Below are 27,839 nucleotides of genomic sequence, written 5' to 3'. Positions count from 1 at the left end.
ATAAAGCAGATAAGATATGTGGAAATATAAACATCTGTTGTACGTGGCATGCTTGGTCCATTACGTCATGTTCTGAACTTTGTGTCTGTGTCCCCCACCCCTCCCTCCCTCCCTCCCTCCCTCCCTCCGAGCACAGAGGTAGGACAGAGACAGGAACATCTTCATATAACAAACCAAGAGTTGTGTTACATATTATGCAGTTCATTATACAGGCAGAACCTGATACATGTAAACATATCCTTATTGCCTTACATCTATCCAGTTTGGGTTTATGTGTTATATCTGGTTCCACTCCAGTTGATATCTTATGACGACATATCAAAGTCCAGTGGTATGTGTTCAAATTGCTTTTAACCAGCAGCTGTAGTCTAGGACACTGTTACAATAATTTATTACTTTCACCTCTAGAATATGACAGGATAGATTCTCTCCTCAGGATGTGATTACAGGACTGTGTGACCTGATCTGTTCACAAAGCCCATGGAGCTGTGGGCTACTGATTTGTCCATGTGCTGGACCTGTGGAGGATTCCTCCATTTCACACTCCAAGTGTCACCATTGCTTCACTGGGTGAAGGCGGATGGTTATGGCACGTCAGGGCAGCTGTAGCTAGCTAGCTGGTTTTTGTGATAACAGATATCCACTCACGGGTTGTGTGTGTGTGTGTGTGTGTGTGTGTGTGTGTGTGTGTGTGTGTGTGTGTGTGTGTGTGTGTGTGTGAGTGAGTGTAACTTTGCTCAGTTTGATAGGTTTGCATGTTGTCAAAACATCCCCCTTTGGCCCACAGACCAACCCTTGCACAACTTCTCACCAGAATATAAGCACAGATGTCTGTCTAAACACATCAAGCAGATTAGATTCAGCTGTAGATGGTTTTAATAAACCACAAATTTGGTTTCCAATCTTTCATACATTTCATAATGGGGAAGCCAAGGGGCATTAAGGGGAGGAGAAGGCCCTCACAAATGCAAACACTAGGGCCGAGCTAGAGATAGGTCTTATCACTGATGTATGTGAGTGTGTGTGTCTTTGTTCTATCAAAGCTATGTGACAGAGCAGCTTTCTGCTTCTTCCTGTCAGCGCTCCTCTGCCAGGACCGACCACCAGAGAGGGAGTCGACGCTACTGCTGTTGCAGGGGCACCATGCTCCAGTACCGCAGGACTCCTCACTTATCACCTCTACTCTCTTGTCTTTCTAAAGCCTCAAGCTCCTCCAGCACCGATGGAGCCCATGGAGAGAAGACAAGGCCCTGAAAAGGGTTCCGAAGCTGCTACTCATTTTCTCAACGTACCATTTGAATTATGTTTTAAAGGCCTCTGCACTGAGGAATTAATTATTATTGTGGTGGACCATAAATTAACTGTCATGCTATGAATGTCAAATTGTGTTTTTTTTTTGTTCTTGTTGAAGTTTGATGTGTGCTGTTTTGAAGACAGTGAGGCAGCGCACTAGGAGGTCAGAGACTCAAAGCAGAAAGTAGATTTGATTTGGCCTCTCTCCTAACAGCCAAGTCTGCCTTCACATTTGTGTCAGCTCACAAAGTTTGAAAACAAGACAAAAGTTCTGGCCAGCTGCCATGAGCCTGACTGGGCCGGTGGGAACAAGGGGTAAGGAGGGGGGTAGCGTGTGTGTTTGTGTGTGTCTGTAAACGTGTGTTTGTGTGTGTGTGTGTGTGGGAGACCGGCTGGTTACATCTGGTTTCTAGGCCACGACTTAATAAACCCCCTCAGAGGGAGTCTGTTCTCTCCCCTACCTCTCTCAATATCAGGTTCTAATCCTCCCCTCCCAGCGTTGCTGCATGTCTACACAAAGCTCACTCTACCAGTCCACTGCTCTCTCTCTGAGACGTGCAAATTGGCCCACAGAAACCCTAGAAAGAGTGTTGTTCCTAAAACGTGTCAAATGGGACACTCAACTGGAAACACACTAACCATTGCACCTATGTTAAATAAATAAATTCTCTGCTATCATCTCCATACACAAGATCCCCCACAGTTTAACTGGAGTAAGGATGTGTGTGTGTGTTATTCGTGTCAGACAGGGACACGAAGGGCTCAGGAGGTAAACAGATCTTTCTACAGAGGGATACGTTGCTCAATAAAAGATTCAATCATTATGGTGCTCTCAGCTGGGCACAATTATTTGTTCCTTTTGAAGATTTGATTGTTGTTTTGTTAAACTCAACTTCCTGGAAGGAGCCCAAATGAGTGCACATCAGTTTCACTCTTTCTCTCTCTATGCTCTCTCTCTCTCTCTCTCTCTCTCTCTCTCTCTATGCTCTCTCTCTCTCTCTCTCTCTCTCTCTCTCTACTCTCTCTCTCTACACTTCTCTTTCTTTCCTTCTTCCTTTTAAAACTTTGTCTCTATCTCACTCCCCCTCTTTCTGCATGTACACAACACAATATATTGAGTTTTGGGGAATTTAGTAATATATTATGTCATTGATTTGACATGCTACAGAGAGCTATGATGTCACATGTCTCACACATCTTACTAACCTACCGCAGTCTGAACTGTAGGATTTGACTAACATATAATGACGAAAATTAGATTAGGTCTTTCAAAAGGCAGACGGTGCATTTACCACAGTACAGTAATTCTTAACACATTTCAACCCAGATGTGGGGGCCTCTTCCAAAGCAAAACATCCTGATGAGGTTGAACACCTGTACTGTTTGATCTACTCTGAAGTCTACCAGACTCCTCCTGGTCCTCCGAGACAAGAGCAGAGACTGTAAGCAGACATGGATGACTGATCTGCTCATGCCCTATCTGTTTGCTTGTCTGCTTGTCTGTATATTGACCAGTCTGTCTGTCTGTCTGTCTTTCTGTCTGTCCCCTTTTCTGTTTGTCTCTTCACTGTGTCTGTCATGGTTACAAGTGGAGACTCTGAGCAGCCTGGACCCAATTATACTGCTGCTGGAGGATGGAGAGACATGACTCAGAGCCAGAAGTCTTCTAGAAGGTCCACAGCCGGTTTGACTGCTGGGCCAGCTCCCTTGACCCCATTCATTCAACACACACACACACACACACACACACACACACACACACACACACACACACACACACAAACACACAAACCCACACAATCACACAGAGAAAGCCAAGTGCTCTAGGTCTCTCACTGATTGCAATAAAAATCTGTTATATAAGTCACTTGACTGGGAAAGTGTTACTTCACCCCTCTAAATGACATCTGTTGGCCTTTCAGCTGTGCTCCATTACAGACAATGTCACATGTTCACACACACACTTGTTGTATTGGGTTGGATTAATATTTGGTGGTGAGTAAAATGCTCTGATTTCTTTTTTGCCCATCAAACTTCAGTTATGTAGATAACAGTTGTCCCCTATGTTGCATAACTGTGTGTGACTGGGCTGTGACTTACACCCTGTTGATGCATTTTAGTGCCATTGTGTGTGTGTTTGTGGAACGTTGTCAAGTCTGCCACGTTGTCAAGTCTGGCTCATTGTATGTGGCAGAATGTAGATAGCAGCCAGGCCTAGGGAGGACTGCAAGGGTGTTTGAATGTGGTGGAGATAGATCTGCCTAGTCATCCTGCTCTGTTTGGGGAAATTATGTACTGAGGGGAGTTATTAAAAGTAACACTTGGAGCACAAAGACACACACACATGTGCGGACACGTGTAGTGAGACGCACACACTCAACCTGTTTGTGGTTTTACCAACTGCTATTAAACACTCCACCAGATCCCGTAACTAGCACCGTCTCAACGTAAACAAACTCCTCTTGTGGCCCACAATGTTTTGGCCGAGTGTTGAACCACACACACATACTGCAATAACTCCCCATTTGGATCCACTTGGATCATGTGCCGATTTTATTAGGTGTCTTGTTAGCTCTTGTGTAGCCTCTCACCAATGTGGCCTGATACTGGGCTGAAGAAAAATACTGTATGGACATAAACACAAACTGCATATGGTGGTGAGAAAGATATGGTTTTGATATATGGTGAGACATGTGTTTGTCCTGAATTCCCCCTGTAAAGTAAACATGTATATATATGCAGTGTTGAAAGTAGGGCAAAGTGGGTTCTGGGAGAAGGGGGCCTGTTGGTTGTCTCTTTCTGTCAGCACATGAAGAAACAAGTGGATCATCATTTCCTGCCAGTGACAAGCTGGGCAGCCATCCAGACAAACGTAACTTCTTCTCCTTGTCCAGCAGCCTTAGTGTCCCAGCCAGAGCCTCTGAGAAACAACAGCTTTTCTGTCTCAGCCAGCCTCTCCTCGGCCCTCCCTGCTCCTCACTGCCCGTCCTCTACGCTGGTGGGTAAATCGACAGAGAAAACAGAAAAACATCTATGATCCAGCCCTCATGTCATTTTATCCATCTCTCCATCGCTTCCCTCCTACATCAGGCGACTTACGTAACTATTTCAGCAGTTGAGGGGAGATGTGTTTGGGCATCTGTGGTTAGTGTTCTCATCATGTTATCTTTGCCGTCTTGTCTTTTTGTCTCTGATCTCAGAGCAATGGATGTACCGGCCTCTAAGCTGTGCTCGAACACGACCAAAAAAGAACACAAAGGCACGCATGCACCCACACACATCTATTTCACGCCCTTCCTCTCACTCAGATCAGATCGATGTAACTGTTGAAAAGATCACGGAAAGTGACCTATAACTGTTATAGTGGTTTACAGAGGCATTAGTTGGCTGACAGAAGAGCGCCCACTGTTTGGTTGTCTGGTAATTAGAATGGCACAAAGGCCAATCAAGACTAATTTTTAAAGACTGGAAAGACATTACAAAGTTATTTTATACCAAATTATACGATCCATAGAACTACCCCAGTTTAATGTCTCCTTGTTTGTATACCAAGGCCGTAGCCATGGAGTGAACATTGGGGGGGACGAATTACATTTTTTATGATAATTTCGGACAGCGTGCGTGGTTGCCTGTCGTAGCGTAGGAGACATTTATATATATTTTTTATATCAATATATTGGGGGGGACATTTTGACAAGATTTGAATATTGGGGGGGATGTGTCCCCCCCAAAATATATTATGATTAAGGCCTTGTTGTATACAATCAAGAAAATACCTCAATTATAACTATCTTATCACTTTAAGATACAGGAAAAAAACAAACTTAACAACACCAAATAGAAGATGTATCCCAAATAGTCTTTATTTACAAAAGTATCAAACGGCAGACAGACAGACAGCTGTTTTGCTCTGATCTGACAGCAGAGTTAAGGTGTTCATGCAGCCCCCCTACTTCCAACAGCCCTGAAAAGACCACTAACCCCCATGGGTGGAAACCACCACAATGGGAATTATCAGAAACTTTGTGGAATCCACTCGGCGGTGTCAAAATGCTACTGGAATGAGATGCATGTATGAGTGAAGTGAGCCTTAATAAACACTCGGATATTGGATATCAAAGACACTAAAAAGTGATCTGAAGACACTGAACGTTTACAGTTGCCTTTCCCTAGACACGGCAAACCACTGGCTGAAAGCCGTTTGCTCCCTTCAGTCAACATCACTGTGTGTGCTTCTTCCTGGTCCCTCATTTCACATCCTATCTTCCATCTTTCCTCTTTTACAATCTCACTTTCTCATTTCATTCAAAAGGAACTGCTTCCTAACAAGAAGGCCAGAATGAATATCGTGGCGATGATGGAACTATTTAATGTACAACATACCTCCATCGGTGTCTATTCGTTGTCTGTTCCACTGTTGACGCTCAGCTTAACTGAGTTTCTGGTTGATAGTGACAGTTCAAGGAATAGCCTACCCCAGTAAAACCTTCCGTCTGACTCTCATCATAAATCACCTTCAGAGTTCCCTCACATGTCCACAGGTCCAATAAGGTGCTAACTGCATCTCTGAGCCCAGGGTTTGAATTTCACTTGCTACTGCAGGAGCTCTGGTTACCAGGCCTGACAAACAACTTCATCAAAACAGATGGCCCTTATGATTCCAAATTCAAACGGCTTTGTCACCTCTACACCTGGTTTTATAAATTAACCGGCTTTGGCCTACCAGACCAGGGTGTTGTGTTACAGAAACAAAGATCACAGGCGGTCCATACGGTCTGTTAATCACTGTGATTCAAACCCTACAGTAAGCACACATTTCTGTCTCACTTTTCAAGATGACAGTCAAACTTGCATTGGGAGCCTAGGGAAAATAGGCTACATGTTATGCCTCAGCAACTGCTATCCTGAGAATCTACTTCCAACTAACCCTATTCACAAAAACAGTACTCCTCCTGGTCATGGGACTCAGAATGGAGATGGTGGAGTAACACTAACAATAAAGTTGATTGTTGGCTCTTGTGGATGGGTAGGGACATATGACTCCATGTTCATTCTGAAATATACATTTGTACACAGAAAAACAATAGATACCAGTAAATATACATATAATTCATGCATCACAGTAAGGACTTACATACATGATTTCATTGAAGTGTTACATTGGTGACCTTGGTATCATTTTCTGAGAGAAAAATCATCACTTATTCCTAAATTAAATGTTTTGCATTATATTTTAGAAGTGAGATGCAACCAAAAAGAGTATTAGTCCCACTTGAACGGTTAAAATGAAAAAAATATATATGCATGGATTATTTATATACAACTGTTTAACTGATGATACTCTACATTATTCGTCTCATCATGAGAATGGCATTTTTGCTCTCTGATGACAGGATGGATGGAAACACTACTGACAGTCAATCAGGTGCAGGACTACACATGGGCGACAAGCCCAATAGAAGCTCTGAAATGCTGTCATGGCAATGTTTGTTTACATCCCCAGAGTAAGTCCTATAGTTGGCCAATCAGAGGTCAGCAAAATTGGTGACCCCTGGCACACAGCCACTGACCCTGAACTCTGACCCTAGGTGAGCCAGGATAAATCCCCTGTGACCAAGGCCTGATGTTAACACCAGTCTAACAGCTAACCTCTATCTCTGTGACTGTGTCTCTGTGTTACTGAGTAGCTACAGATGGCTGACAGATAGGCAGACAAGATTGTGTAATGTTCAGAAATATACGCCAGCCAACCAGACTAGGCTAGATCAGGCCAAGCTAGAACACCCAACCAGGCTAGTCTAGGACACACAGCAGTACTTTCTCCACCAGGACTTGGACAGTTTCTTCATCTTGTCTGGAGTCCTCTGTTTGTGCCGCTGGGGATGCTGGGAGTCTGAGTTCTGTATGCTGGCCACGATGACTGCGTCAAAAACCTCCTTTAGGTTTTTCTGGGTAAGAGAAGAACACTCCATGTAGCACAAAGCGTGCATCTCCTCCGCACAGCGCCGGGCCTCCACGGGGTCCACAGGCTTCTCGCGGTAACGCGCCAGCTCGATCAGAACCTTCACATCCTCCCGCAGGTCCGACTGTGTGCCCACCAGGACCACGGGCGCCCGCGGGCAGTGCCGGCGGATCTCTGGAACCCACTTCTCTGCCACGTTTTGGAAGGAGGCGGGGCTAACCACACTGAAGCACAGCATGAAGATGTCAGCATTGTTGTAGCAAAGGGGGCGGAGCTTATCAAACTCATCCTGTGGGGACAGGTCAAAGAAAAGAGACAGATGAGACAACGAGGAAGAGAGGGACGAGCTCTTTCAGAGGATAAGGACAATCCAAAGGCTATATATGCTGACTGACACTGCAATGTTATGTAATGCAGCCTGACAATGGCAGTCCACTGCAGTATTTATCGCACATCCCCTCCATGTGAAGCCAGCGATATAAATTGACAATTTATCAATGTATACATGCACAAAATATATACATGCTACTCAGAGTTTTATGTATGGCTGGAATTCATTTGCCAGATGTAGGCCTGACCAATACTGGAAAGCATAATACAGTATATGACCAATGACAGCAGACTAAGGTCAGAGAATAAGTGCCCTTCCTATACACAACTCAGAACTATGTGTAATAATTGGTAAGTTGAGCTGAAACTTAGTGCTCCTGATAGGTTCCTATAAGTAGCTGGCAGGCAACGTTACAGGGATTTACCTCTGTAAGCACATAACCTCTGGACCACCGACTGACGCCAATACGGCTGCTTATCTCCCCTGACAACGTGTGTTCAGTCCTTTCATCTGCCTGCGTTACGCAAAGGCAGTGATTGTGGGGTAATCGGAAACACATCTACTTGCACTGTGATTTTCACCGAAAAGGAGATAACACTGGCATTCCACTGAGATGTGAGTTGTTTATTGACAAAGTGTGCACGTCCCGTCTCTCTCCTCACCCCTCTCTCCTCACCCCTCTCTCGTTCTTTCATCTGGTCCTGTGATACACCCAGCTTGAGTGTTTACGCACTGTTTCCTGACTGAAACGTTAACTGTGTGATATCCTCCTCAGAGGAGCACAGGGTTCTTGGTTATTCTGCATACAATCATGAGGAAGGTGATCTATTCCCTTCTGGCTGGTTGGCTGAACTCAGCCCGAGTCCTCAACCCACTGTCCTGCCTCCCACCTCCAACTCCTAGCCCAGGAACTGACTGTCACCATTAACCTCAGGACACAATGCCATTTAGTCACCAATAGCCTGTTCCTGCCCCAGACTGAAACACTGGTCAATATCCAGACTCTTCCTCCTGCTTCCTGTTCCAGCTTCCTTGGCTCTGCTTTCTATAGTCTTTCCTATCTTCCCCAGACTCTCCCTTCTAATATTCCAGCCTGTTTAGCTCTCGTCTTTCTGATCTCTGCTCTCTTTTCTCCAGCCTCCACTTTTCTGGCAGCTCACTCGTGTCCTTCAGACTGCTCTGCTTCCCACATGATCAGCCCAACAGTTAGCAGCCGACTGAGCTCAACAAGTTATGCTCTTTCTAGCTTGTGTTTCCACTGACCAGACCCAGCTGGGCATCAGCTTAAAGCTATGTTTCCTCTCTATTCTCAAAGACATGAATCACCATGATAAGGTTTACCATCCGAGGGTAACCCTCCCTCAGACTTGACAGTCAGCTCCAGTGACAGAGAGAAAAACCAGCTATAGGTAACCTCGTTTCATGTGCATTCTCACGGCTGGACATAAACACTGCTGGTACTCATCAACCTAGTCAGCTGTACTCCCAAGACCTCTGACCTGCAGGGCATGGAGATGGTGGGGGTGTGGGTGCATAGGAATGAACCCCAAGTGGAGCTATGTTAAGCTTATGAGCTGGTATCATCTCCATGAAGTAAGCGTTTTAAGCTGTAGTAAGATGAACTACTTAAATTTGCAGCATGGTAAAGGCAAGAGTTCTGGTGGCTTATTATTGATTCTTTACAGACCTGTCCAGCTGTGTCACATAGCTGTAGCTTCACCGGCTTGCCGTCAACTGCAACCACAGCTGGAAAATAAAGACATATTACATACATACATTGGAATGAAGTATTATAGTCCATATTCACATTTAAAATTGTAGTATTATTATACATTATATATTTGTTGCAATGCCACCATATGGTGTTTTTCGTTACACTGTAAAATCAGACTATAGAGAAACACAATTTGAAGTTACCTGAAAAGTTGTCAAAAGCAGTTGGGACATATTCTGTTGGATATCCATTTGTTGTGTAGCTGACTATCAGGCTTGTCTTCCCTACAGCCCCGTCTCCAACGAGCACACACTTTACTTTGCGCTCTCCTGTCCCAGTTCGATACTTTGACGAATCCCTGCTCCTGAACCTTCGCGGGGGGACCGGAGGAACCGACGGAACCGACACTGAAACAGGTTTGTATTCACCCTCTCCCTGGGGAGGCATCGCCGTGCGGTCTTACCTATATGTCGAGAGACGAGTCAATGTAAGCTTCGCCAACCCATTAGTTTCCTAACTCTGCCATCAACAGAACTTTCACAAGTGTATCTCGAAGTAAACTTCTCTCTGGTTTTCATGGTAGGTCCCATGGTTAAAAAGTTTAAAGCCGATGCAGTCGTCTTGACGTCAAAACATACCGTTTTAAGTAACACATCATTCAAACGATATATCCAAAGTGAGCATTAGTCAAATACAACGTCCCATATGTAGGACAGCCTACAAGACTGACTTGAGTGCTTTGGGTATTTTCCGTAGACACATCCAGAACACACTCCCTCTACTACAGCTCCCTCGTGTGGACTGAGGAAGGGGACAATGACATCACTGGTTCACAGGCTTGGCCCTTGGGCAAATGAAAACCGGTGTTTCGGAGAATCACCTTCCTTTCGCGTTCGCGAAATCATGACGTTTTCTCTTGTTGCTTGGTTGAGCTGAATGTGATTTATATGATCGCGTGTGTTAACTTATGGTATACTACTTTCCATGAGCATAAGGTACATTTCTTGTTGTTGGATAGTTGCACTCAAATAATGGCTTTAAAGTATATTAAGTAAAGCAATCTCATCATATCTAATTTATCATGATATGTTGTAATCGTTTTATAGAGCTCTTGTCTATCTGAATTTCAAAAAATACTTTTAATTCTCACTAATAAGTATCAGAACAATGCTACCACTTGGTGGCCAAAGACTGATTTTCAAAGTGGAAAAATCATGCATTTCAAATGTACCAGTAGATTACAATATTTACATGGCCTATATCCTCCTCATTATGACTTCTATCATCATTTTACAAACGTTTCGGTCATTTAAACTTCATTGGTAGAGCAGCCCACTAGTAACATTAGGCTACATTAAATTGGTTAAAATGGGGATGGTTTTGTCCATTGATGTATGTTTCCTACGGACACATTTAATAGTGGGACAAGAAACGCACGTTGAGCTGAGCTGGTGTGTTTCTTATGATTACTGTCAAGAAGCGTTGAGTTGGAGTGATAAACAGTCTGAAATGGCCAACAATGAAAATCCAATATTGAATAAAGAAACTGTTCTTGGCTTCCTGGAGGAGGCGGAAGTCTGGCAGCTACAGAGTTCCCAATTCCCGAGTAAAGTTGGCGGTAAACCTGCGTGGTTGAGTCAGACGAACCTTCCTAGTCTTCCAGATTCGGCGTGTGATAAATGTCAACTCCCCACAGCTTTTCTGCTGCAGGTGTATGCACCCATCACCGAACAGGATAGAAGTTTCCATCGAACTGTGTTTGTATTTTGCTGCAAGACACCTGACTGCTTCTCGCAAAATGACAGCCGTTGTCTAAAAGGTGAAGTTTGTTTGTTTACACTTACAGGGAAAATAGGCCCTACCTGTTAAATGATAATTTGTTCTGTTTCTCAAAGTTGACATCCCAGTTTCTCTCCTCCAGTCTATAGGAGTCAGCTGCCACGGGGAAATGATTTCTACCCCTTTGATCCCCCAACGGACGAGGCTCCAATCGGGACAGAGCCCGACCCATGTGTACTTGGTTCTGGAGTTAAACTGTGCCGGCTGTGTGGCTGTCCTGGTCAGAAAGCCTGTTCCCGCTGTCATGCTGTGTACTATTGCAGTAAAGAACACCAGACTATAGACTGGAGACACAGCCACAAGAAAGAATGTGTTGGTCAAGGTAAGCAGCAAGACAGAAAAACTAGATTTGGAACTAAATGTATTTTACACTTCCAACTCTTAATTTAAAAAAAATCTTGTTAAAAGCTTAAAAAAATACATTAGGATATGGTGCTATTAAGTGTAACATCTGTATTTCGCAGCGCTGTCCAGTGCTGTGCCATCACCATTCCTGTTCCCCGAGTTTGAACTCGTCACTGAGCCTGAAGAGCTGCCAGTGGAAGAGGACCCAGAGACAGTAAAGGGTGTTCAGAGGGATGTTGACCACTCCACCTTGGTTGACTGTAAGATCATATCTGACATGTTGTTTCTTCTTTCGTCTTCCCCTTGAATCATGAGTTACAGGAGGGAGGGTACATAACAAGTGTATTAACCCAACCAATGTAGAAATGGCTGATCGCAAATGTGCAGGGCTTTTCCTCCACAGCCTTGGAGTCAGAGCTTGAAGACATGGCCATGCATGAAACCCAAGATACCAAGGTATTCCAGAAGTTTAAACAACGGATTCAAACTGAGCCACATCAGGTACTAGCACTTTTCAGAGGCACCAATATTAGTGAGGACTTCTAAACACGTGTTGCATGACAAGTTATGGTGTTACAGGTTCTGAGGTACTGCAGGGGTGGTTCTCCTCTATGGCTGTCATCTGAGCATGTTCCTTCAGAAAATAATGTCCCGCACTGCCTCTGTGGCTCCAGAAGGGTGTTTGAGTTCCAGGTAATCTGATTCTTTTACTAAACATTCAAATGTAATGGTGTGTAATGACTCAATATCCATGCTGAATTTGATGTCAGGGTTAGCATATTTGTATTATACTGAAGAGGAGTTGTTGCGTGTTCCAACAGGTGATGCCGCAGTTGCTAAACCACCTGAAAGTTGACAGTCCAGAGGCCAGTATAGACTGGGGAACGCTTGCTGTCTATACATGCGAGACCAGCTGTGACCTGGGGAACAAATACAGTCCTGAGTTCATATGGAAACAGGACCTCACTAAAGAAAAGCAAGCGGAGAGCAACTAAGGAATAACAAACATATTCACTAATAACTGTATTGTATATACATATTTGCAATGTAATGAATAATAAGAACTGCCAAATTGACTGTAATAAAAATATGTAACAAACTTTCACTTCCTTTCAAAAAGTACTCTTATCTGGCATAACTTAAACATGTGTCTGTAAAATCACAAAGCAAGAGATCCAGCACACTTTATATATATACAAGTTTAATTGTGCACAAGTAGCAAAGTATCATACATTTGAAGCCAGTATAGACTGCATCCCTCTGTTACGGTGCTTTCTTGGGCTTAGGCGATGGACCAAAAACAATAAGAAATATAAAACAGAACTTTGTCTATTCTAAAATTGAAGTATAAAACAATGATTTTAAATATTGTTTAAAATGACAAGTCTGGGGTACATAAACATGAATAAAAACCTAAACGTCTGACATCAAGGTTGCCTGTTAAATTCCGTTTCTGGTTACCAGGCCTTTTAGTGCCACGGTGTTGGCACAAAGCCAAATCCACACATACATTAGTGAAACCTATTAAGTTGGGAGGGGATGCTTTGCAAAATAATCTCAAACTTAAAACAATGTCCTGGAACACCATATCAATAAACAATACTTCATGAGTCAATCTATAAAACTGCCAGAGACCATTGATACGTTTTGAGTCTTGAATTCAGTCTTGTAAGGAATGTGTGGAAACCACATGCCTTGCAATTTCAACAATTAAACCTACTTTACAAAAATAAATTGCTTAGAGACTACAGCCTTTTATGCTGCTTCTCATTCAATAAAGAGTGGAAGTCATTTTAAAACAATGAAACAGAAAAACGATCTGCCCAGTGGGCCCAACCAACCACTGATGTGAGTGGAAGGGGTCCACTATGAAAGGGCCCAATCAGAGTCCAAGAGAGCATCCTTGACAACATCCTGCTGCAACTACAAAAATAAAACAATAAAACCGTAGTCAGGTCTACGTAGTCTTACGGAATCCTTTCAAGATGGGGTAGATGTTTTCAAAGGCTTCGTAGATCTCTGCTCTCACTTTAGCACCTTGAAGTGAAGATGAGACTGCAGTTAATACACTGTAGAACTTGCATGTAAGGGATTCTTACATTTCAGAGGGCCTTGCATTTCCCTCAATAGGTTTAGTTAACCACAAAATCCATACATTTTCATATAAACTCACCTGTTAAAACAACCTTCCCAGACACAAATATTAACAACACGATTCTGGGCTTGATCATTCTGTAGATCAGCCCAGGGAAAAGCTCAGGCTCATAACTGAAACACAGCAAAGTTATTCAACCATTATTAAAAATAATGTCACATTACTTACATTTGCAGCTCATATCACAGAATACACACCACATGCAACTTGTCAGCATTATGGACAAGTGAAAGAAAAAATACAGTGACTAACCTGCTGAACTGCTGATGGGTGAGTACTAGGCCCTCTAACCGGATGGGGAACTTGACATCACAGCTGCCCACCATGTTCTGGATTTTGAAGTCCAGGAACTTGGCTGGGAAACCCAGTTTTTGAACCACTCTGGCATACTTCCTGGCTGCCAAACGAGACTGCTCCTCACTACAATGGGAAAGGACATTGACGAAGGAATGAGGAGATCAAGAAGAAATGCAGAAGAATTCCCATACCATGATTCAATCAGTCCTAATTAGTGTGGCTTTAAAATAAATAAATTAAACGTTTACCAACTCCAGTATTTTACTAAAGGAGATTAAAGGAGGGAGACTGACCTCTTTGCTCCAGTGCAGACCATCTTCCCAGAGCTGAAGATTAAGGCCGTGGTCCTCGGCTCTCGTATTCTCATGATCACAGCAGCAAATCGCTGGAGATTTGAAGCATTTGCATATCAACTACCGATATCTGCTCAGGAGCCTTCTTTGAAGCAAAGCAATAGACTCTTGATCAACTGCCACTAAAGTAGTTTATTGAGCTGAGTTGGCGTGTTGAGATTTGGGTGTGCAGCATTCCTGGGCCTTACCTTGGGGTTGTATTCAGCATTTCTTGCTCGCAGAGCTATGGTCTTCAAGTCCAATTTACATCCCAGGTTTACAGTGGACACAATGTTTCTGTCAAGCATATAAAGTGTGAGCCTTTCAGGCCTGATGGCCATGCTACTGTGGACAAGTCTTTATAAAAAAAGTTTACGTGTGTATGAATTGTTAGTCTAAATACAAGTTGATTGAGGAACACCTACTGTAGCTGGGGTACAATGCCTGAGCTCTCAGAGGCTGGCGTGGCTGGGGTGACAGGGGTCATGGGTGTGAGTGGGGTGGTGTAGAGAGGGGTATTGCCAGGCAAGTTGGTGGTGGTAGTGACCGCCTGGGAGTGGTACAGCTGGGGAGTCTGTCCCGAGGCACCCGGGATGCCCCCAGCCTGCTGGGCTGAAGCCTGCTGCTGCCTCTGCTGCTCCTCCAGGAGAGATAGACTGTTGGTGTTCTGGACCGGCTGGGGTGTCAGGCCACTACCATATGGCATCATTGGACTGAAGATGGGTAGACTTGGTGTCATGGCGCCCTGTAGGAGATGAGGCAGTCAATAAGAACCTTGTGGGAAACCGCTTGAGAAATGGGTGAGAGCTTATTCTCTCCCTGGTGTCTCACACCATTACACATGTCTCAGATCATAGTTGAGGAGACAATTACTAAAACAGTCAAGTTACCTGTGGAGAGGCCAGCCCCTGGGCAAACGGCGGTAGGCTGTTGTTCTGGTCCATGTTCTCTCCTTATGCAGCCAACAGCTGACTGACACACAGTTTCTGATGCCAAGTGTAGGATAGGACTAGTAGTAGGAGAGTGTATCCTCATAAAAAGTCAATGCACTTGATTGGTGTAGACTATTGTAGTCTTCCCCTGTCTGGCAAAGTAAGTAGCACATGAAAGCACGAATAAGAGCTATGCTTTGTTTGATGTGATTTCCAAAATAAATCACATATAGGAATTACTTTGCACTGTCCAAATGGTACAGGCTAATTACTTCTAAAGTAAAGTCCTGCTACGTAGCTAAGTCAACAGCTAAACCATTAGCACATAACCAGGTAGCTGGGTAGATGCTTCTTGATTGCTGCCAGCAAGACACCGCCAGCAGTACGATCAGACTAAAGTGGCGCGCAAATGCGATGTCATTTAATTTACAATTGAAATCTCAAACCAATAAAGACAACATACACAAACCTGGCTGCACCGGGAATTTTGTCACATTTTGTATGAGTTGTTCTCACTAGACTTGACAGTAGCTATTTAGCTAGGCTAGCACGAAACTAGCTAGCAGCAGCAAGATGCCATGTCAACATTTGCATACATCCATTTCTCGTTGGATAAAGTTTAATGAGCTGCTATGCGCTATGTCATTTCGATACAAGATGCATTACATTTTCTTCTAGGCTTACCCTTGAATTTCACTTCGTCCCTGAAAAATGTCCAACTAAACAGAGATTCATAACCACTTCGACATGCAACACTGCGACGCTGGCTCGAGCAACATCCGGATTGGATAAAGTATACTTTCCGGTTCTAGAGGTCACATCATTTAAATTATCTGATGATCCAGATTGTATTTGTCAAAGAAACGAACCAACAAAAAAAGCGGTGTATCCTGATTTTTTTTCTTATATAATAACTTTTAATATAACAGATGTAATAAAAAAAAATAAAAAAGTGATAGCTCAACTAATAATGGAGTAAAGAGTTAGCTGCATCGGGTCGAAGGAACCACATTCGACTAACTCCTCCAGACCAATGTACGGCGCTCTAGGAAAACGTACTGACGAATGGACCAATCAGATTGCTCGGATTTACGGAAACAGTTCATACGCGCCAAAAAAACAAACTTCAAAAGGTAGGCGATAGTTCTAGCAACGTTCTTCCAGAGACAGACGGGCTCTGGTTCTTCTATACTCTTTGGTTCTAGTCACAGGAGTGTTGGTTTTCGTTTTTCTGTTGTCTCCTTACGTATATATTTACCAGAAGAGTCGGGAAAATGACGGACAACACATTTCCAGTTTACAAATTAGATGTAATCGTAAATTTCTTTCGAACTGAAGTCTTGACTGGACAAGAAGCGAAACAATTAACGAAAAATGACCTCACCCCGAGCCCAAACGTGAGTTGCCAACATTTATTTGTATCCAGTAAAAAGAAAATACAGTTTAGGCCGGACAAACCCGGGAGTTTTAATTAGTTTTTTTTTTTTTTTTTGCTTTCACTCCAGGGTGTGGATACTCCATGTAGCCTACTAGTCACGTTTCTTATCTATCTAGGCTAGCTGTTATAAGAAATAATTAAAGTTATTACTGTGAATAGCGGTCTGACTAGCTATTGTAACTGTTTTGTTTTTCTCCCTTCCAGCCAGATACTGTAAGAAGACTATACATGAGAGTATTGCAGCTCATGTATAATTTCAGGCCTGAATGTCATTCCATGGTCCCACTTTCTGAAAACATTCAGTATCCAGCGTTTCACGAATATCCAACTGCCATCATGAGTGTTTACTTAAGAATGCGTAAATTTTTGCCCATGTGTTTTGTATATGACTTCAGTTTGAGTGACCTACTAGCCCCAAGCGTGAAGCGTACAGTCACTGTGTTGAGTGGTATCATGAACTTTCTACACTTCAGAAAGCAGAGGATGGACATGGCCTTAGAGCACCTGGAGAGATTTAGGGCAGACATGGCTAAGCTGCAGTTTTCCACAAATGGAATAAAAAATGCAGAGAAGAAGATTGAGAATCTGACCACTATCCCCCCAGAGCAGCAAGAAGAAGATAAAAAGCTCTCCGCTGCCCTTTCTGACCTCCAGACTTCCAGCGTGCATAAGTACGAGGAGGTGAATGCAGTGAAGGAGGAGATTGCGGAGTGGAAAACGGAAATTGCGGAGAGGTCACAGAAACTGACTCAGATGAAGGTGGATGTGAGTACGCTGAAGGAGGATATTGGAAAACTGGAGTCTCAGGTTGTGGAGTCGCCAGAGGAGGTGAAGACCCAGATGGAGAAGATGAAGGAGAATGTGAAAAACATCAAGATCTCTATCAAGCAGGCGGACGAGAGGCTGGTGGGGTTCCAGATCACTGTGCAGGGCGAGACTCACCACAAGGCTGAGATTGAGCTCATGCACAAACTGCTGCAAGACTTGCAGAGTGGCATGAACAAGACCCAGCAGCTTCAGGAGGAAGTCCAGAAGTTAGAAGTGGTCAATGAAAATCAGCAGAAGGAGCTGAGAAATCTGGGAACAGAGGAGAGCCAGTTGAAGAGAGCACTAGGAATGAAGCTCGACAAGGAATCCAAGCAGCAGATCCGCAGGCAGAGGAAGAAGGAGAGGACGGACCAGCACGTCCAGGGTGTGATAGGCCAGTATGGCCAGGTTCATCAGAAGCGGGAGGAGATAGCTGAGCAGATTTTGGAGAAAAACAGAGAGACTCAGCAAGTTCGCAACGAGATACAAAACATGAAGGATATCTGCAACCATGAGACGGAGAAGGCACAAGCTCTCTTTGACCAACTGATGGCTTCCCTGGACCAGTTCCATAAGAAGATCGAAAGTTGTGTTGTGGAGGGCAACAATGATATCAAGAAGATGACATCAGACTTCTAACTTCCAATTTGATACTGTACATTTTCATGTCTTTTGTCACTACTTTGTAATTGCTTAGCATACACATAGCACTGCATTTACTGATTGTTGTATTTGTTTCCTGTTGACGGTTTCATCTTATCTATTAAACTTATATGGCAAATGGCCCATGTACATTTCTTGGTTACACTGGATTCTTGGGGAAAACATTCAGTATACCTTAACATGAGTTATGTCCTACTGCTTCTGAGTACTATACAAACTACAAGTATTTGTGTACCATATGCAGTTTTCATTTCCACTGATACGGCACGTCACTCCATATGCAAAGAAATCTGTCGTACTTACAGAATGTTAAGTTGCACAAACAAATCATTTCCAAATATACATTGACTTAACATTTTTTTGATTCTTTATTAAGAATATAAAAGAATAGCTGGGTTAGGACAAAAACAAGAATTCCAGAAACAGACCCTAAACAAGGTTTGGAAAAAGAAGCAAGAGGAGGCTAAATGCCCCTCAGTCCTTCCTCAGAGGGACAGTCTCCTCCTTAATGCCCTCCTTGGTGATGATGCAGATCCTGAGGGCATCGCCGGTGTATACATCTCTCTCTGCTGCAGAGATGAACACGTCTTTGACCAGCTGAACAGCCTTTTCCTGGCTCAAAGGCAGGTGCTGTACATTTTCCATGTTCTTGAAGCCAATCTACAGATACAGCAATGTGATTTGTAAGGAATAGGAATAACAGGCCAAACAGTGTTATTAGAGATCTAGTCTGATGTGACCGATGTGAAATGCAGAGTCTCCATCTGTAGACCAAGTGCTTTCTAGCTAAAGCCTGGTAAATGCATTTCAATAATAGCTTTTCATCTTCACATCATTTCTGGTGTCTGGGTGCAAGTAGGCTTTAAAAGTGCTGATCTAAATTGAATGGTGTGACAATGTTGAGATTTTACCTGGTTGTCTAGCAGGGGCTGAAGCATGGCACTGGCAGAGCCACCAGCCTTGTATGTGTCCCTCTGGTATGACCCCACAGGGTCAAAACTGTAGACAGCTCCCCGACCTATACAACATAGTCAATCAAACAGGAGCAGATCACGTGACTTAAGTGTGAAAGTATTCCTTGAGATGGTGAGCAATACTCATGATATGCTGACATTCCTCAATCACTCTTAGGAGTAAGGGATCTGCAAAATGTCTGGGCTTGTTAACATGAAACTGATGACTGAAGTATAAATATGCTTAATAGAACAAGAGCTGTACCCTGCTCATCCAGGCCACCGATGATGTTGTAGACATAGTAAGGGAAGAATCTTCTGCCATAAAGGATGGTGGAGAGCATTGCTGCGATGGCTCCACTGGTCATGGTCTTGTTGTTGGAGTGTTTGTACATCTAAGAGGAAAAACACATTTGCTGTTTGTGATCAACTTCCCATTTGCCAACATCTATATTCCTAAGTGTTCACTGACCAACATGGACTTATGAGCAGATTACTTTATGTGTAAATAGGTGCAGATGTGAGCACACCTAGATGCTTTTTCAGTGAGGAATAGAGATACTGAAACCAAGTTGAAAAGACAGGTGATCTTACCTTTAGTCTGGCATCAATGATTTTAGTAAGAGTTAGACAATCACCATGGAAACCACTGCAGCCAATGACAGTTGTGTCAGTCCTGTAAGAAGATAATACAATATGACTCACAAAATAAAGGTTATGGAGCATAGTTACGTGCTTATACATGCTCCAAATTTCCTTCACAACTTGTATTTGTCCACATGGTCAAGATTAAGGTGCCTATTATCATATTTCTTTCGTTTCACCCTTTAAACCCGCTGACAGTGCAAGTCATGATTTAACTTGATACTTCATTTCAGTCTGACTTCACTCAATTTATCAATATAAACACTTACAACTTGTAACACTTTGGAGAGTCACGGCTGTGGATTGAATACCCTTCGCTTAAACGAGTATCGGAAGCCACAAGAGCAAAGTCCTCACCGGCAACAGCAAGAACTGTCCTGGAAAACAGAAGTTATGGACATTTGTAATTGAGATGAGCCACATTGGACGTTTGTTTTACTGGCCATGTACAGTGAAGCTGCTACTACTACTAGTTAGCAAACAGTGCTTGTCATTGTTGAAATCGAAACTAGACAAATCAGATACACAAGTCACCATCAACTGGGCAACATTTAGATCTTAAAATGTTCAAAATCACATACACCCTAATCACATGATCAGATAACTTTATTTAGAAATGTTCAGCTAGTGGAAAGTTATCTTCCAGTCTTGCCTGGTTAGCAACTCCGCAACAGTAATCATCACGAAGAGCTAGCCAGTCAGGACTTCATCGAGCTAGAGCTATTGGGACATAACTGAGGACTATATTTACCCTCCATTAAAAGAATATGGCGAAAATCGATGTTCTACTGGTCCAGTGTAGTGATATTCTTTCATTTTCCCATTATCTCCCAACATATGCGTAGACATCATTTTGCTTCTTGATTGTTGGATAAAGGAAACTCGCTGTATCACTGCAATATGGCGGTCGGGTCTTCTTCGTTTGACGCAAAAAAAAGACAGTACTACTTGAACACTCCAGCACTTGCTTTTAATTATCGCCACCTAGCGACTGGATAAAGCAAATAGAGTACATTTCCCATGAACTGTGATCACTGGAATGTGTTACTCTGTGAAAATTGTTGTCACAATTTAAATCTTACGGGAATATAGTTACAGAGGCGAGCAGGGGAGTAGATTGTACGTAATATATGAAACTTCATCAAATCATTGTAGCTGGCGGGTTCCCAATTTAATGACTGCTCATAGGCTCAGAAAATATTCAACTCCGCCATATGCACGGCGTACTTCAGTTCAGAAATTACGCGTACCTCAAGATCCCCGACGGTCTACCGCAGAGCTAGCTAGCTAAACATGGCTACTGCACTCTCCTCAAGACCGTGCGATAGTAACCCTGCAACTCCAGGAGCTCAATCTGTAAAGGTACATTTGTTGTGTTTAGTTTTGTTAGTGTTGAAAACCTTGTTCGGAAGTCTTTTTCAATTATATGAAAAGTAATTTAATTTGTTAAGTGGCACGGCTGACAGAGGCAGCCGTGCCACTTTGTCTTTGTTTCATTCACAAACCGCCTTTCTGCTGCTGCTGCTGCTGCTAGCAAGACAAGCACCAGCAGCTGTTTACGCGGGGCGCTAACTAGGCTACCTAAAGCTAGTGCTAGAAAGCTAGCAAATGTTTACAGTTAAGCTAGCGTCATGCGATTGTTGTTAGCACTAACCACATAGGACTGCAAGTCAGCTAGAACCTAGCTAGCCACGGTGGTTTGTTTTGTTTACATGTCTACAGAGAGGATAGCGAACGTAGCAAAGAAAAGCTTTTTTGAGCTCCGTTTTGGAATTCGCTTGAGATTACTGCGTGCTATTCGAGCTAGTAGTGCCTAGACAGATGTCTTTCCACTTAAATCATACATCCGAACTATTCCACAGGAAGATGCAGAGGAGGTCTCGAATGATGGGAGTCAAGCTCCAAAAAGGCGGCGCATGGGATCAGGCGACAGCTCCAGAAGTTGTGACACTTCTAGCCAGGAACCAGGGTAACACAATATTTAATGAAATTCTCAGATGTTTTGTAAGTAACCACGGGTTGAAAATAGGTGAGAAGCAAGCAATAGCATATCTGCCAGCGGGGGTCCATCTTTAGAATCTCTCATCTCCACTAAAACGTCACATCCACATATCATTCAGATATTTTCCCCACTACAATACTAACTGCACTCCTCCATGTTTTCCACATCAGATCCGCATACTTCCCTGCAGAGAACCTGACAGAATACAAGTGGCCTGCAGATGACAGTGGGGAGTACTACATGTTACAGGAACAAGTCAGTGAATATCTGGGAGTCACCTCATTCAAGAGGAAATATCCAGGTAGAAGGGAGCGTTCCTCCATCAATCATTTTGTTATAAGTAGTGTGATATGTTGTTCCTAGCTAATCAGCACAAACCATATTTTTCTTGTAGACTTGGAAAGGAGGGACCTGTCCCACAAAGAGAAGCTCTATCTGAGGGAACTGAACGTCATCACAGAGACACAATGCACCCTGGGTAATTAACTGTCTGTAGCTGTTGTACATTCGGTCACATAGATGGAGTTAGAATGTTAGCAGTTGAGCTTTTTTCTCTCTCATCCAAACCTGGTCTGTGTGTGTGGCTAGGTCTGACAGCATTAAGGAGTGACGAGGTAATCGATCTGATGATCAAGGAGTACCCTGTCAAACATGCTGAGTACTCAGTCATTCTGCAGGAGAGAGAGCGACAAAGGATAGCTAAAGAGTACTCCGTAAGTACTCTCACCACTGTAAGTAAATAGTAGTCGGTGATCATATATTTTTACTCCTGGTGTGGTCCTCTTATGAACTGGAAAGGTTGATGACAATTCCTCACTATTTTCACACCAAGTTCTTTGACTGTAGCTTCACACTCTAATTGGCAGTTTCTCCTAACTCTGTAGTGAGTACATTTACATGTAGTCATTTAGCAGACGCTCTTATCCAGAGCGACTTACAGTAAGTACAGGGATATTCCCCCCGAGGCAAGTAGGGTGAAGTGCCTTGCCCAAGGACACAACGTCATTTTGCACGGCCGGGAATCGAACCAGCAACCTTCTGATTAATAGCCCGATTCCCTAACCGCTCAGTCATCTGAGTATTGGTGTTGTTGTCTCTTCTAGAAAATGCAGCAACAAAACCCTCAGAAAGTGGAGGCCAGTAAGGTACCAGAGTACATCAAAAAAGCTGCCAAAAAGGCTGCCGAGTTCAACAGCAACTTCAACAGGGAGAGGATGGAAGAGAGAAGAGCCTACTTTGACCTTCAGACACACGTAAGGACACTTTCACACGTGCACATTTGTTTCTCACGATTGTGTCCACAAAATTTGATTATCCGTCTCATCTTTCTCCTCCCCAAGATAATCCAGGTACCTCAGGGCAGGTACAAGGTGCTGGCCCCAGAGAGGACCAAGACAGGCCCCTACCCTGTGGCCCTTATCCCTGGACAGTTCCAAGACTACTACAAGAGGTACAGCCATAGAAAAAGAAATGAGGGCATTACTATTTATAGTATTCAGAATACAGAATAGGCTCCATAACAAGTTGAGAAAGGTCTTGCCTTCTATATTATTGTTCTAACATGAGATTTAAAAAAACCCAGCCCAATATTATTTTCGAAGTTTATCCTTTTGAATGCAATGAAATTAGCTTCCTAACCTGACTCGGATGACAGTATATGTTGTGTTAATGTGTGTGCCATATTCAAAGATAAATGAATCGTGTGTCCGAATGCAGGTACTCCCCTAACGAGCTGCGCTACCTGCCCCTGAACACGGCCCTCTTCGAGCCCCCGCTGGACCCCGAGCTGCCCGCCCTGGACAGCGACGGCGACTCAGACGATGCCGAGGACGCCAAGGAAGGAGACAAGAAGACCAAGGCCTCCTCAGTAAGAGCAGAGGGAACACCACGGGTCCAACTCCCCTGACCCTCCACTGTATGTATGGACGCCACGGCCATGGTGAGGCCTGTAACCTGTGCGTTGCGTCTGCAGGACAGCTCGTCCGGAAACACGTCCGACGGGGACAGCCAGGACGGCAGAGGGCAGACCAAGGGCAAAGCCAAGGACAGAACTGGCACATCCGCCAAGGATGCCACCCCGCGACCCGGCCAACAGAAACCTACCCTCGGGTACAAGGTAGAGGACAAAAGCCCCTGACTCTCTTCAACAGCACTTTTCTACCCCCCTCCTCCCTCTTCCGACACCCCCTTCTCCTCCCTCCACCGAGCCCTCCCCACAGCTACTACAGCACTTTGGACAGAGACGCCTTGCTCTGTCCCACGACCCCCGGCCCCCGGGCTCTCAACACACACACACATACACTGCCACACACACACAGCCCAGTAGATGGCAGTCTCACTGTACTATTGAGCCCACGTCCTCCCCTCTTAAGTGTTGCTGTCCACCCCTCAACCTAACTGTTCCAACACTTAAGTCTTTCATATCAGACTCTATGAGCAATAAGGAAATTTTGGAGTCGTTATGTTTTCAGCCTGGGGGTTTTCCTCTCTCCCTGCACTTTTGGTTTTGTCCTGAAGACCATTTGTACATTTGACCCTATTCTTTTGAATGTCTTAATATACCTCTTCTCTGTCCACTTGTCAACAGATGTTCTTAGACAAGCGAGCAGATATATTTGGCTGCTAGATTTCTTGTTTTAAAAAACAGCAACAAAAAAAACAAAGTTACGACTTTTTGTGATGATATAGAATATATACACAGCATAAGTGTTTTATCTAGTAGTAGCTAAAGATGCAGTTAACACTAGTGTGTTTGAGAGTTTTTAATCTGCCGTATGTATGTTTAAGTGTATATCTGTGCATATATACTTTTAATGCAGTTCCTCGTTATTCTGTTGTTATATCAGACAGGTGTTTGATAGCAGCCTTCCAGACTGTCAAATGTGTTCTGAGCTTGGGTAAACCCAGGTAGACGTCCACAGACCCGTCCACACATTTTCATTTATTGATGATTTCAGTTGGCTTTGAAAGTGTTCTTTTGTGATTTGAAGTAGAAACACTTAAGGAGAAAGGCCTAGAGCGGATCAACATGATCTAACCGACACTCCCCACGCCTCCCCTCCTATTGGCCAGACCACTGGAGAGGATTCTGGTGAAGTCTTTGTAACACTATCAAAAAGCATACAGGACACCTAAAAACACAATATATCCTATCATACTTTAGTTATTTATAAGAGGTATATAACTTTACGAAATGCACATGCAATGTTGTCAGACAAGTGGAAAAACAGTAAGATCAATGCATCCTCCAAATTGATCAGAAACATAGCAATCCTGTGTCTATCTGGGCTTATATAAGCTACAGGTTCAGTTGATGTTGATCCGTCACAGATGAGAATGTTCCTGCCTTCTGTATCTTCTGTTTCTGGTTAAATGTGATTTGAGTGCAATGACTTGCAGCTGACACTGTGAGTACTCTTCCTATAGAATAGGTCTCCTTGTTCCACCTACTTCCCCTCTTTGTTATTGTGTACATTTTAACTTCTAGTTTTTGTTCACTTGACTAGTGTGTTTTATTAACTTTTTACTTAAAAAGTGTATGTCTATAACTTTCTCCCATCCCCTCTTTCTATGTTTCTCTCTTTCTCTCACTCTTTCTCTATCTTTCTATCTTTCTCTCTCTCACCTGGTCCTTCTGTTGAGTTATTTGTCTCTCCAGGGTGCAACATTTTCAAATTTTATTTAAGAGTTTAGTATCTCTTTCTAACCTAGTCCTTTTTCGTTTTTTGTCTCTTACCAGACCCGATCTTTTCTCTAGGAATACCTTTGATATGTCCGTATTTAGACACTTGAACACAGTTAAGCATTGAAATAAAGATTTCAAATCAATAGATTGGACAGATGTTTTAATTGTGTAGCATAAACATGATCCTGCATACCTTGTGCTGCTACGCTGTCTGTCTGAAGGTCCTCTGCCTCTACGGTCTCAAGTTGAGATGACTCCTGACTGTAACCATCATTATTTTAGGTCCAGAGTACATGAAGTTATATGAAGAGGACACAATTGTATCTTGCAAAGGCTAGATGTGTAGACGCGTTAAAGATCTTTGAGACTGTGCTGCATACTAAAACACAGCTAAGGTTTTGAAGGGACGAGCTGTACCTCCCTGAGGTTGGTTAAGATGTGTGCTCTGCCCAGACGCCTTGTGTCAGCAGGTGCACAAGGCCTTGTTGCCATGGTTTTTATAGCATTGTTCTACCCTTGCAGCCTAAGGTCATTGCCAATGCTATATGTGGCATTTGCCAGAAGGGTAAGGAGTCCAACAAGAGAGGCAAGCCAGAGGGACTCATTCACTGCTCACAGTGTCAAAACAGCGGTAAGTGGGACTCTCTTTTCTCTAGCTTTAGACTGAGGATCTCACCAATCCCACTCAGCGCTAGCTTGTACCTATTCCTATCGTGAAACAGGGTGACTCAGAATGACCTGAGAGTCACGTGTGTTGTGTGTGTCAGGCCACCCATCCTGTCTGGACATGAGTGTGGAGCTGGTGAGCCTGATCAAGACGTACCCGTGGCAGTGTATGGAGTGCAAGACCTGCACCGTTTGTGAGCAGCCGCACCACGAGGAAGAGATGATGTTCTGCGACAAGTGTGACCGAGGATTCCACACCTTCTGTGTCGGAGTGGACTCCATCCCACTGGGTGAGGATGTACACAGACGCACACATGCTACCTGTCCCTCTGTGTTAGGGTGTGTTAGGGTGGATGACATGAGACAGGGGGCCTGGTCTTTTTTCCTTGTGTGTTTTTTTGGGGGGGGGTGAGAAATGCCAGATTGGTAGCCTGGGTTTGTACTGACTGCTGTGCTGCTACAACAGTCCCAGACTGCTGCTTAGCACCTTGGTCTGCTATTGTTAGATGTGTTGCACACCCAGTGTAGCTGCGTGTGTTTGAGACTGAGGTCAGGGTACTTGAGCAGCGTGGACATCAAACGGTGTTATGCAAACAGCCCTCTAGATTCCCGTGAGTTCCAAGAAGCCCACAATGACATGTTTTTTTTTTTTGGTGGGGGGTAGTTTTTTTTTTTTCTTGGGTAAACTGAGACATTTGGTTCATACAAAAGTAAATAAAGGAACGTATTTGAGTTTGTGTTTGTCTCCCTTCTTCAGGGCTCTGGGTGTGTGAGGTGTGTGACAAAGGGTTCTCAACTCCTAAGAAGAAACGAGGACCCAAGACGCCACGGAAATCCAAGTCTGCTCACAAGTAGACATGGAGCCACAGGAACTCAACTGCTCAAACCTCAATGAATTTATAGTGTCGTTTTTTGGTGCTTTTATGACGTCTAATATTATTTTATTTTACGGGAATATGAACTTGTGTTATCGTGCTGTATATACAGTAAATGCTCCTGATCACTTAATCTTTTTTACATCATACCACTGAAGTTCTCATTATGTCATTAAAATCAGTTGTTTTACCCCATTGCCTCATGGCTCTCCTTTGCCCACACGAACACTCTAAATGAGGGAAACACAACTCAACAACAACTGTGACGTGTGTGACATTTATTATTGATTGGTTTAAGTGGTACTAATGAGTCACCTGGCAGGTGGGGCGAGATGCTGTTGTGCTCTGCGCTGTCTCGGCTGCCTGGTTCAGGTGAGTGAGTCTGCTTAATAAGTCTCTCAGAGGACAGACGGCAGCTGCCATAGGGTGTCCTTTCAGCCAGCGACCCGACTCAGGGGCTGCAGACGGCCCCATACACACTTGTCCACTTAATGCAATGCATACATTCATTTATGAACACGCGACTAAGTAGGTTGCAGCCAACCACGCTCCCGGGTCCCCTGTCATCTGAGAGGACAGAGTGTGTTCAGGGGGACAATAGAGGGATGACAGAGCCGTAGCGATACAGGTGTGAATGCTTCCCTGGCACGGCGCGCTCTGCCTACCAGATGGTGTTTGTGTTAGGAGAAGCTGGTCAACATGTCAACCAACCGGAGCTTGGAGAGTAGTCTGCATCCTCAAAAACAGTGCTGGAGATGGAGGTTCCTCCGAGACATGAGTCACATCACTTAGCTATCTGGTGAAAACAGTGAGGGGTTCTTTTTCCTTTTCTTAGTTTCTTTTTTCTTGCATATATATATCTCAACCACTAGGGGGACACCAAGAGCTGCTGGAATAGCAGCCTC

At 43.8% G+C, this 27,839-nt stretch overlaps 6 protein-coding genes across 7 annotated transcripts; 3 read left to right on the top strand and 3 right to left on the bottom strand.

Moving 5' to 3' along the window:
• Positions 1 to 5,133: 5,133 nt before the first annotated feature.
• rhoua (ras homolog family member Ua) lies at positions 5,134 to 10,082 on the bottom strand. The gene is made up of 3 exons (XM_062464051.1): positions 9,504 to 10,082; positions 9,274 to 9,332; positions 5,134 to 7,544 (listed from the first exon to the last, which is right to left on the bottom strand). The coding sequence occupies exons 1-3, from the start codon at positions 9,745 to 9,747 to the stop codon at positions 7,092 to 7,094; spliced, it is 756 nt and encodes a 251-aa protein (XP_062320035.1). The 5' UTR covers positions 9,748 to 10,082; the 3' UTR covers positions 5,134 to 7,091.
• Positions 10,083 to 10,717: 635 nt separating this feature from the next.
• Positions 10,718 to 12,590, top strand: pdcd2 (programmed cell death 2). Its single transcript, XM_062464048.1, has 6 exons — positions 10,718 to 11,119; positions 11,222 to 11,461; positions 11,604 to 11,744; positions 11,888 to 11,985; positions 12,064 to 12,177; positions 12,306 to 12,590. The coding sequence occupies exons 1-6, from the start codon at positions 10,810 to 10,812 to the stop codon at positions 12,477 to 12,479; spliced, it is 1,077 nt and encodes a 358-aa protein (XP_062320032.1). The 5' UTR covers positions 10,718 to 10,809; the 3' UTR covers positions 12,480 to 12,590.
• Positions 12,591 to 12,665: 75 nt separating this feature from the next.
• Positions 12,666 to 15,990, bottom strand: tbp (TATA box binding protein). The gene is made up of 8 exons (XM_062464050.1): positions 15,885 to 15,990; positions 15,159 to 15,352; positions 14,694 to 15,013; positions 14,478 to 14,565; positions 14,230 to 14,321; positions 13,892 to 14,059; positions 13,658 to 13,752; positions 12,666 to 13,521 (listed from the first exon to the last, which is right to left on the bottom strand). The coding sequence occupies exons 2-8, from the start codon at positions 15,210 to 15,212 to the stop codon at positions 13,442 to 13,444; spliced, it is 897 nt and encodes a 298-aa protein (XP_062320034.1). The 5' UTR covers positions 15,213 to 15,352; positions 15,885 to 15,990; the 3' UTR covers positions 12,666 to 13,441.
• Positions 15,991 to 16,329: 339 nt separating this feature from the next.
• Positions 16,330 to 18,228, top strand: nuf2 (UF2 component of NDC80 kinetochore complex). The gene is made up of 2 exons (XM_062464046.1): positions 16,330 to 16,597; positions 16,843 to 18,228. Exons 1-2 carry the CDS (start codon positions 16,475 to 16,477, stop codon positions 18,082 to 18,084), a joined length of 1,365 nt encoding a protein of 454 aa, XP_062320030.1. The 5' UTR covers positions 16,330 to 16,474; the 3' UTR covers positions 18,085 to 18,228.
• A 229-nt stretch (positions 18,229 to 18,457) lies between these two features.
• psmb1 (proteasome 20S subunit beta 1) lies at positions 18,458 to 20,625 on the bottom strand. The gene is made up of 6 exons (XM_062464047.1): positions 20,458 to 20,625; positions 19,976 to 20,083; positions 19,656 to 19,737; positions 19,327 to 19,456; positions 19,020 to 19,126; positions 18,458 to 18,768 (listed from the first exon to the last, which is right to left on the bottom strand). Exons 1-6 carry the CDS (start codon positions 20,556 to 20,558, stop codon positions 18,583 to 18,585), a joined length of 714 nt encoding a protein of 237 aa, XP_062320031.1. The 5' UTR covers positions 20,559 to 20,625; the 3' UTR covers positions 18,458 to 18,582.
• A 136-nt stretch (positions 20,626 to 20,761) lies between these two features.
• On the top strand, positions 20,762 to 27,124 carry phf10 (PHD finger protein 10). 2 transcript variants are annotated; one of them, XM_062464044.1, is made up of 12 exons: positions 20,762 to 21,068; positions 21,569 to 21,675; positions 21,879 to 22,009; positions 22,103 to 22,186; positions 22,297 to 22,439; positions 22,812 to 22,961; positions 23,049 to 23,158; positions 23,425 to 23,575; positions 23,681 to 23,824; positions 25,916 to 26,024; positions 26,161 to 26,349; positions 26,817 to 27,124. In XM_062464044.1, exons 1-12 carry the CDS (start codon positions 21,000 to 21,002, stop codon positions 26,912 to 26,914), a joined length of 1,485 nt encoding a protein of 494 aa, XP_062320028.1. In that variant the 5' UTR covers positions 20,762 to 20,999; the 3' UTR covers positions 26,915 to 27,124. The 2 variants fall into 2 exon arrangements, with proteins under 2 accessions (XP_062320028.1, XP_062320029.1); XM_062464045.1 differs by having other exon boundaries at positions 20,765 to 21,068; positions 22,297 to 22,421.
• Positions 27,125 to 27,839: the final 715 nt, after the last annotated feature.

Source organism: Osmerus eperlanus, chromosome 6 (assembly GCF_963692335.1).
Source record: "Osmerus eperlanus chromosome 6, fOsmEpe2.1, whole genome shotgun sequence".
Lineage (NCBI taxonomy): Eukaryota > Metazoa > Chordata > Actinopteri > Osmeriformes > Osmeridae > Osmerus > Osmerus eperlanus.
The sequence above is the reverse complement of the archived record's forward strand: the minus strand, read 5'-3'. Positions and strand labels throughout refer to the sequence as shown.

What these genes read in the sequence shown, in the direction of transcription:
- rhoua (XM_062464051.1), bottom strand. Translation starts at nt 9,747, where the DNA reads ATGCCTCCCCAGGGAGAGGGTGAATACAAACCTGTTTCAGTGTCGGTT. An exon ending in TGCTTTTGACAACTTTTCAG is followed by an intron (nt 9,333 to 9,503) that starts GTAACTTCAAAT and finishes TTTATTTTCCAG; the next exon opens with CTGTGGTTGCAGTTGACGGC. An exon ending in TATGTGACACAGCTGGACAG is followed by an intron (nt 7,545 to 9,273) that starts GTCTGTAAAGAA and finishes CTGTCCCCACAG; the next exon opens with GATGAGTTTGATAAGCTCCG.
- pdcd2 (XM_062464048.1), top strand. Translation starts at nt 10,810, where the DNA reads ATGGCCAACAATGAAAATCCAATATTGAATAAAGAAACTGTTCTTGGC. An exon ending in TGACAGCCGTTGTCTAAAAG is followed by an intron (nt 11,120 to 11,221) that starts GTGAAGTTTGTT and finishes TCTCTCCTCCAG; the next exon opens with TCTATAGGAGTCAGCTGCCA. An exon ending in GAAGGGTGTTTGAGTTCCAG is followed by an intron (nt 12,178 to 12,305) that starts GTAATCTGATTC and finishes GTGTTCCAACAG; the next exon opens with GTGATGCCGCAGTTGCTAAA.
- tbp (XM_062464050.1), bottom strand. Translation starts at nt 15,212, where the DNA reads ATGGACCAGAACAACAGCCTACCGCCGTTTGCCCAGGGGCTGGCCTCT. An exon ending in AGGGGCTGGCCTCTCCACAG is followed by an intron (nt 15,014 to 15,158) that starts GTAACTTGACTG and finishes CATCTCCTACAG; the next exon opens with GGCGCCATGACACCAAGTCT. An exon ending in GGCATTGTACCCCAGCTACA is followed by an intron (nt 14,566 to 14,693) that starts GTAGGTGTTCCT and finishes TATGCTTGACAG; the next exon opens with AAACATTGTGTCCACTGTAA.
- nuf2 (XM_062464046.1), top strand. Translation starts at nt 16,475, where the DNA reads ATGACGGACAACACATTTCCAGTTTACAAATTAGATGTAATCGTAAAT. An exon ending in ACCTCACCCCGAGCCCAAAC is followed by an intron (nt 16,598 to 16,842) that starts GTGAGTTGCCAA and finishes TCTCCCTTCCAG; the next exon opens with CCAGATACTGTAAGAAGACT.
- psmb1 (XM_062464047.1), bottom strand. Translation starts at nt 20,558, where the DNA reads ATGATGTCTACGCATATGTTGGGAGATAATGGGAAAATGAAAGAATAT. An exon ending in CCATATTCTTTTAATGGAGG is followed by an intron (nt 20,084 to 20,457) that starts GTAAATATAGTC and finishes TCTGTTTTCCAG; the next exon opens with GACAGTTCTTGCTGTTGCCG. An exon ending in CGGTGGCCTGGATGAGCAGG is followed by an intron (nt 19,127 to 19,326) that starts GTACAGCTCTTG and finishes TATGTTGTATAG; the next exon opens with GTCGGGGAGCTGTCTACAGT.
- phf10 (XM_062464044.1), top strand. Translation starts at nt 21,000, where the DNA reads ATGGCTACTGCACTCTCCTCAAGACCGTGCGATAGTAACCCTGCAACT. An exon ending in CAGGAGCTCAATCTGTAAAG is followed by an intron (nt 21,069 to 21,568) that starts GTACATTTGTTG and finishes ACTATTCCACAG; the next exon opens with GAAGATGCAGAGGAGGTCTC. An exon ending in AACCTACCCTCGGGTACAAG is followed by an intron (nt 23,825 to 25,915) that starts GTAGAGGACAAA and finishes CTACCCTTGCAG; the next exon opens with CCTAAGGTCATTGCCAATGC.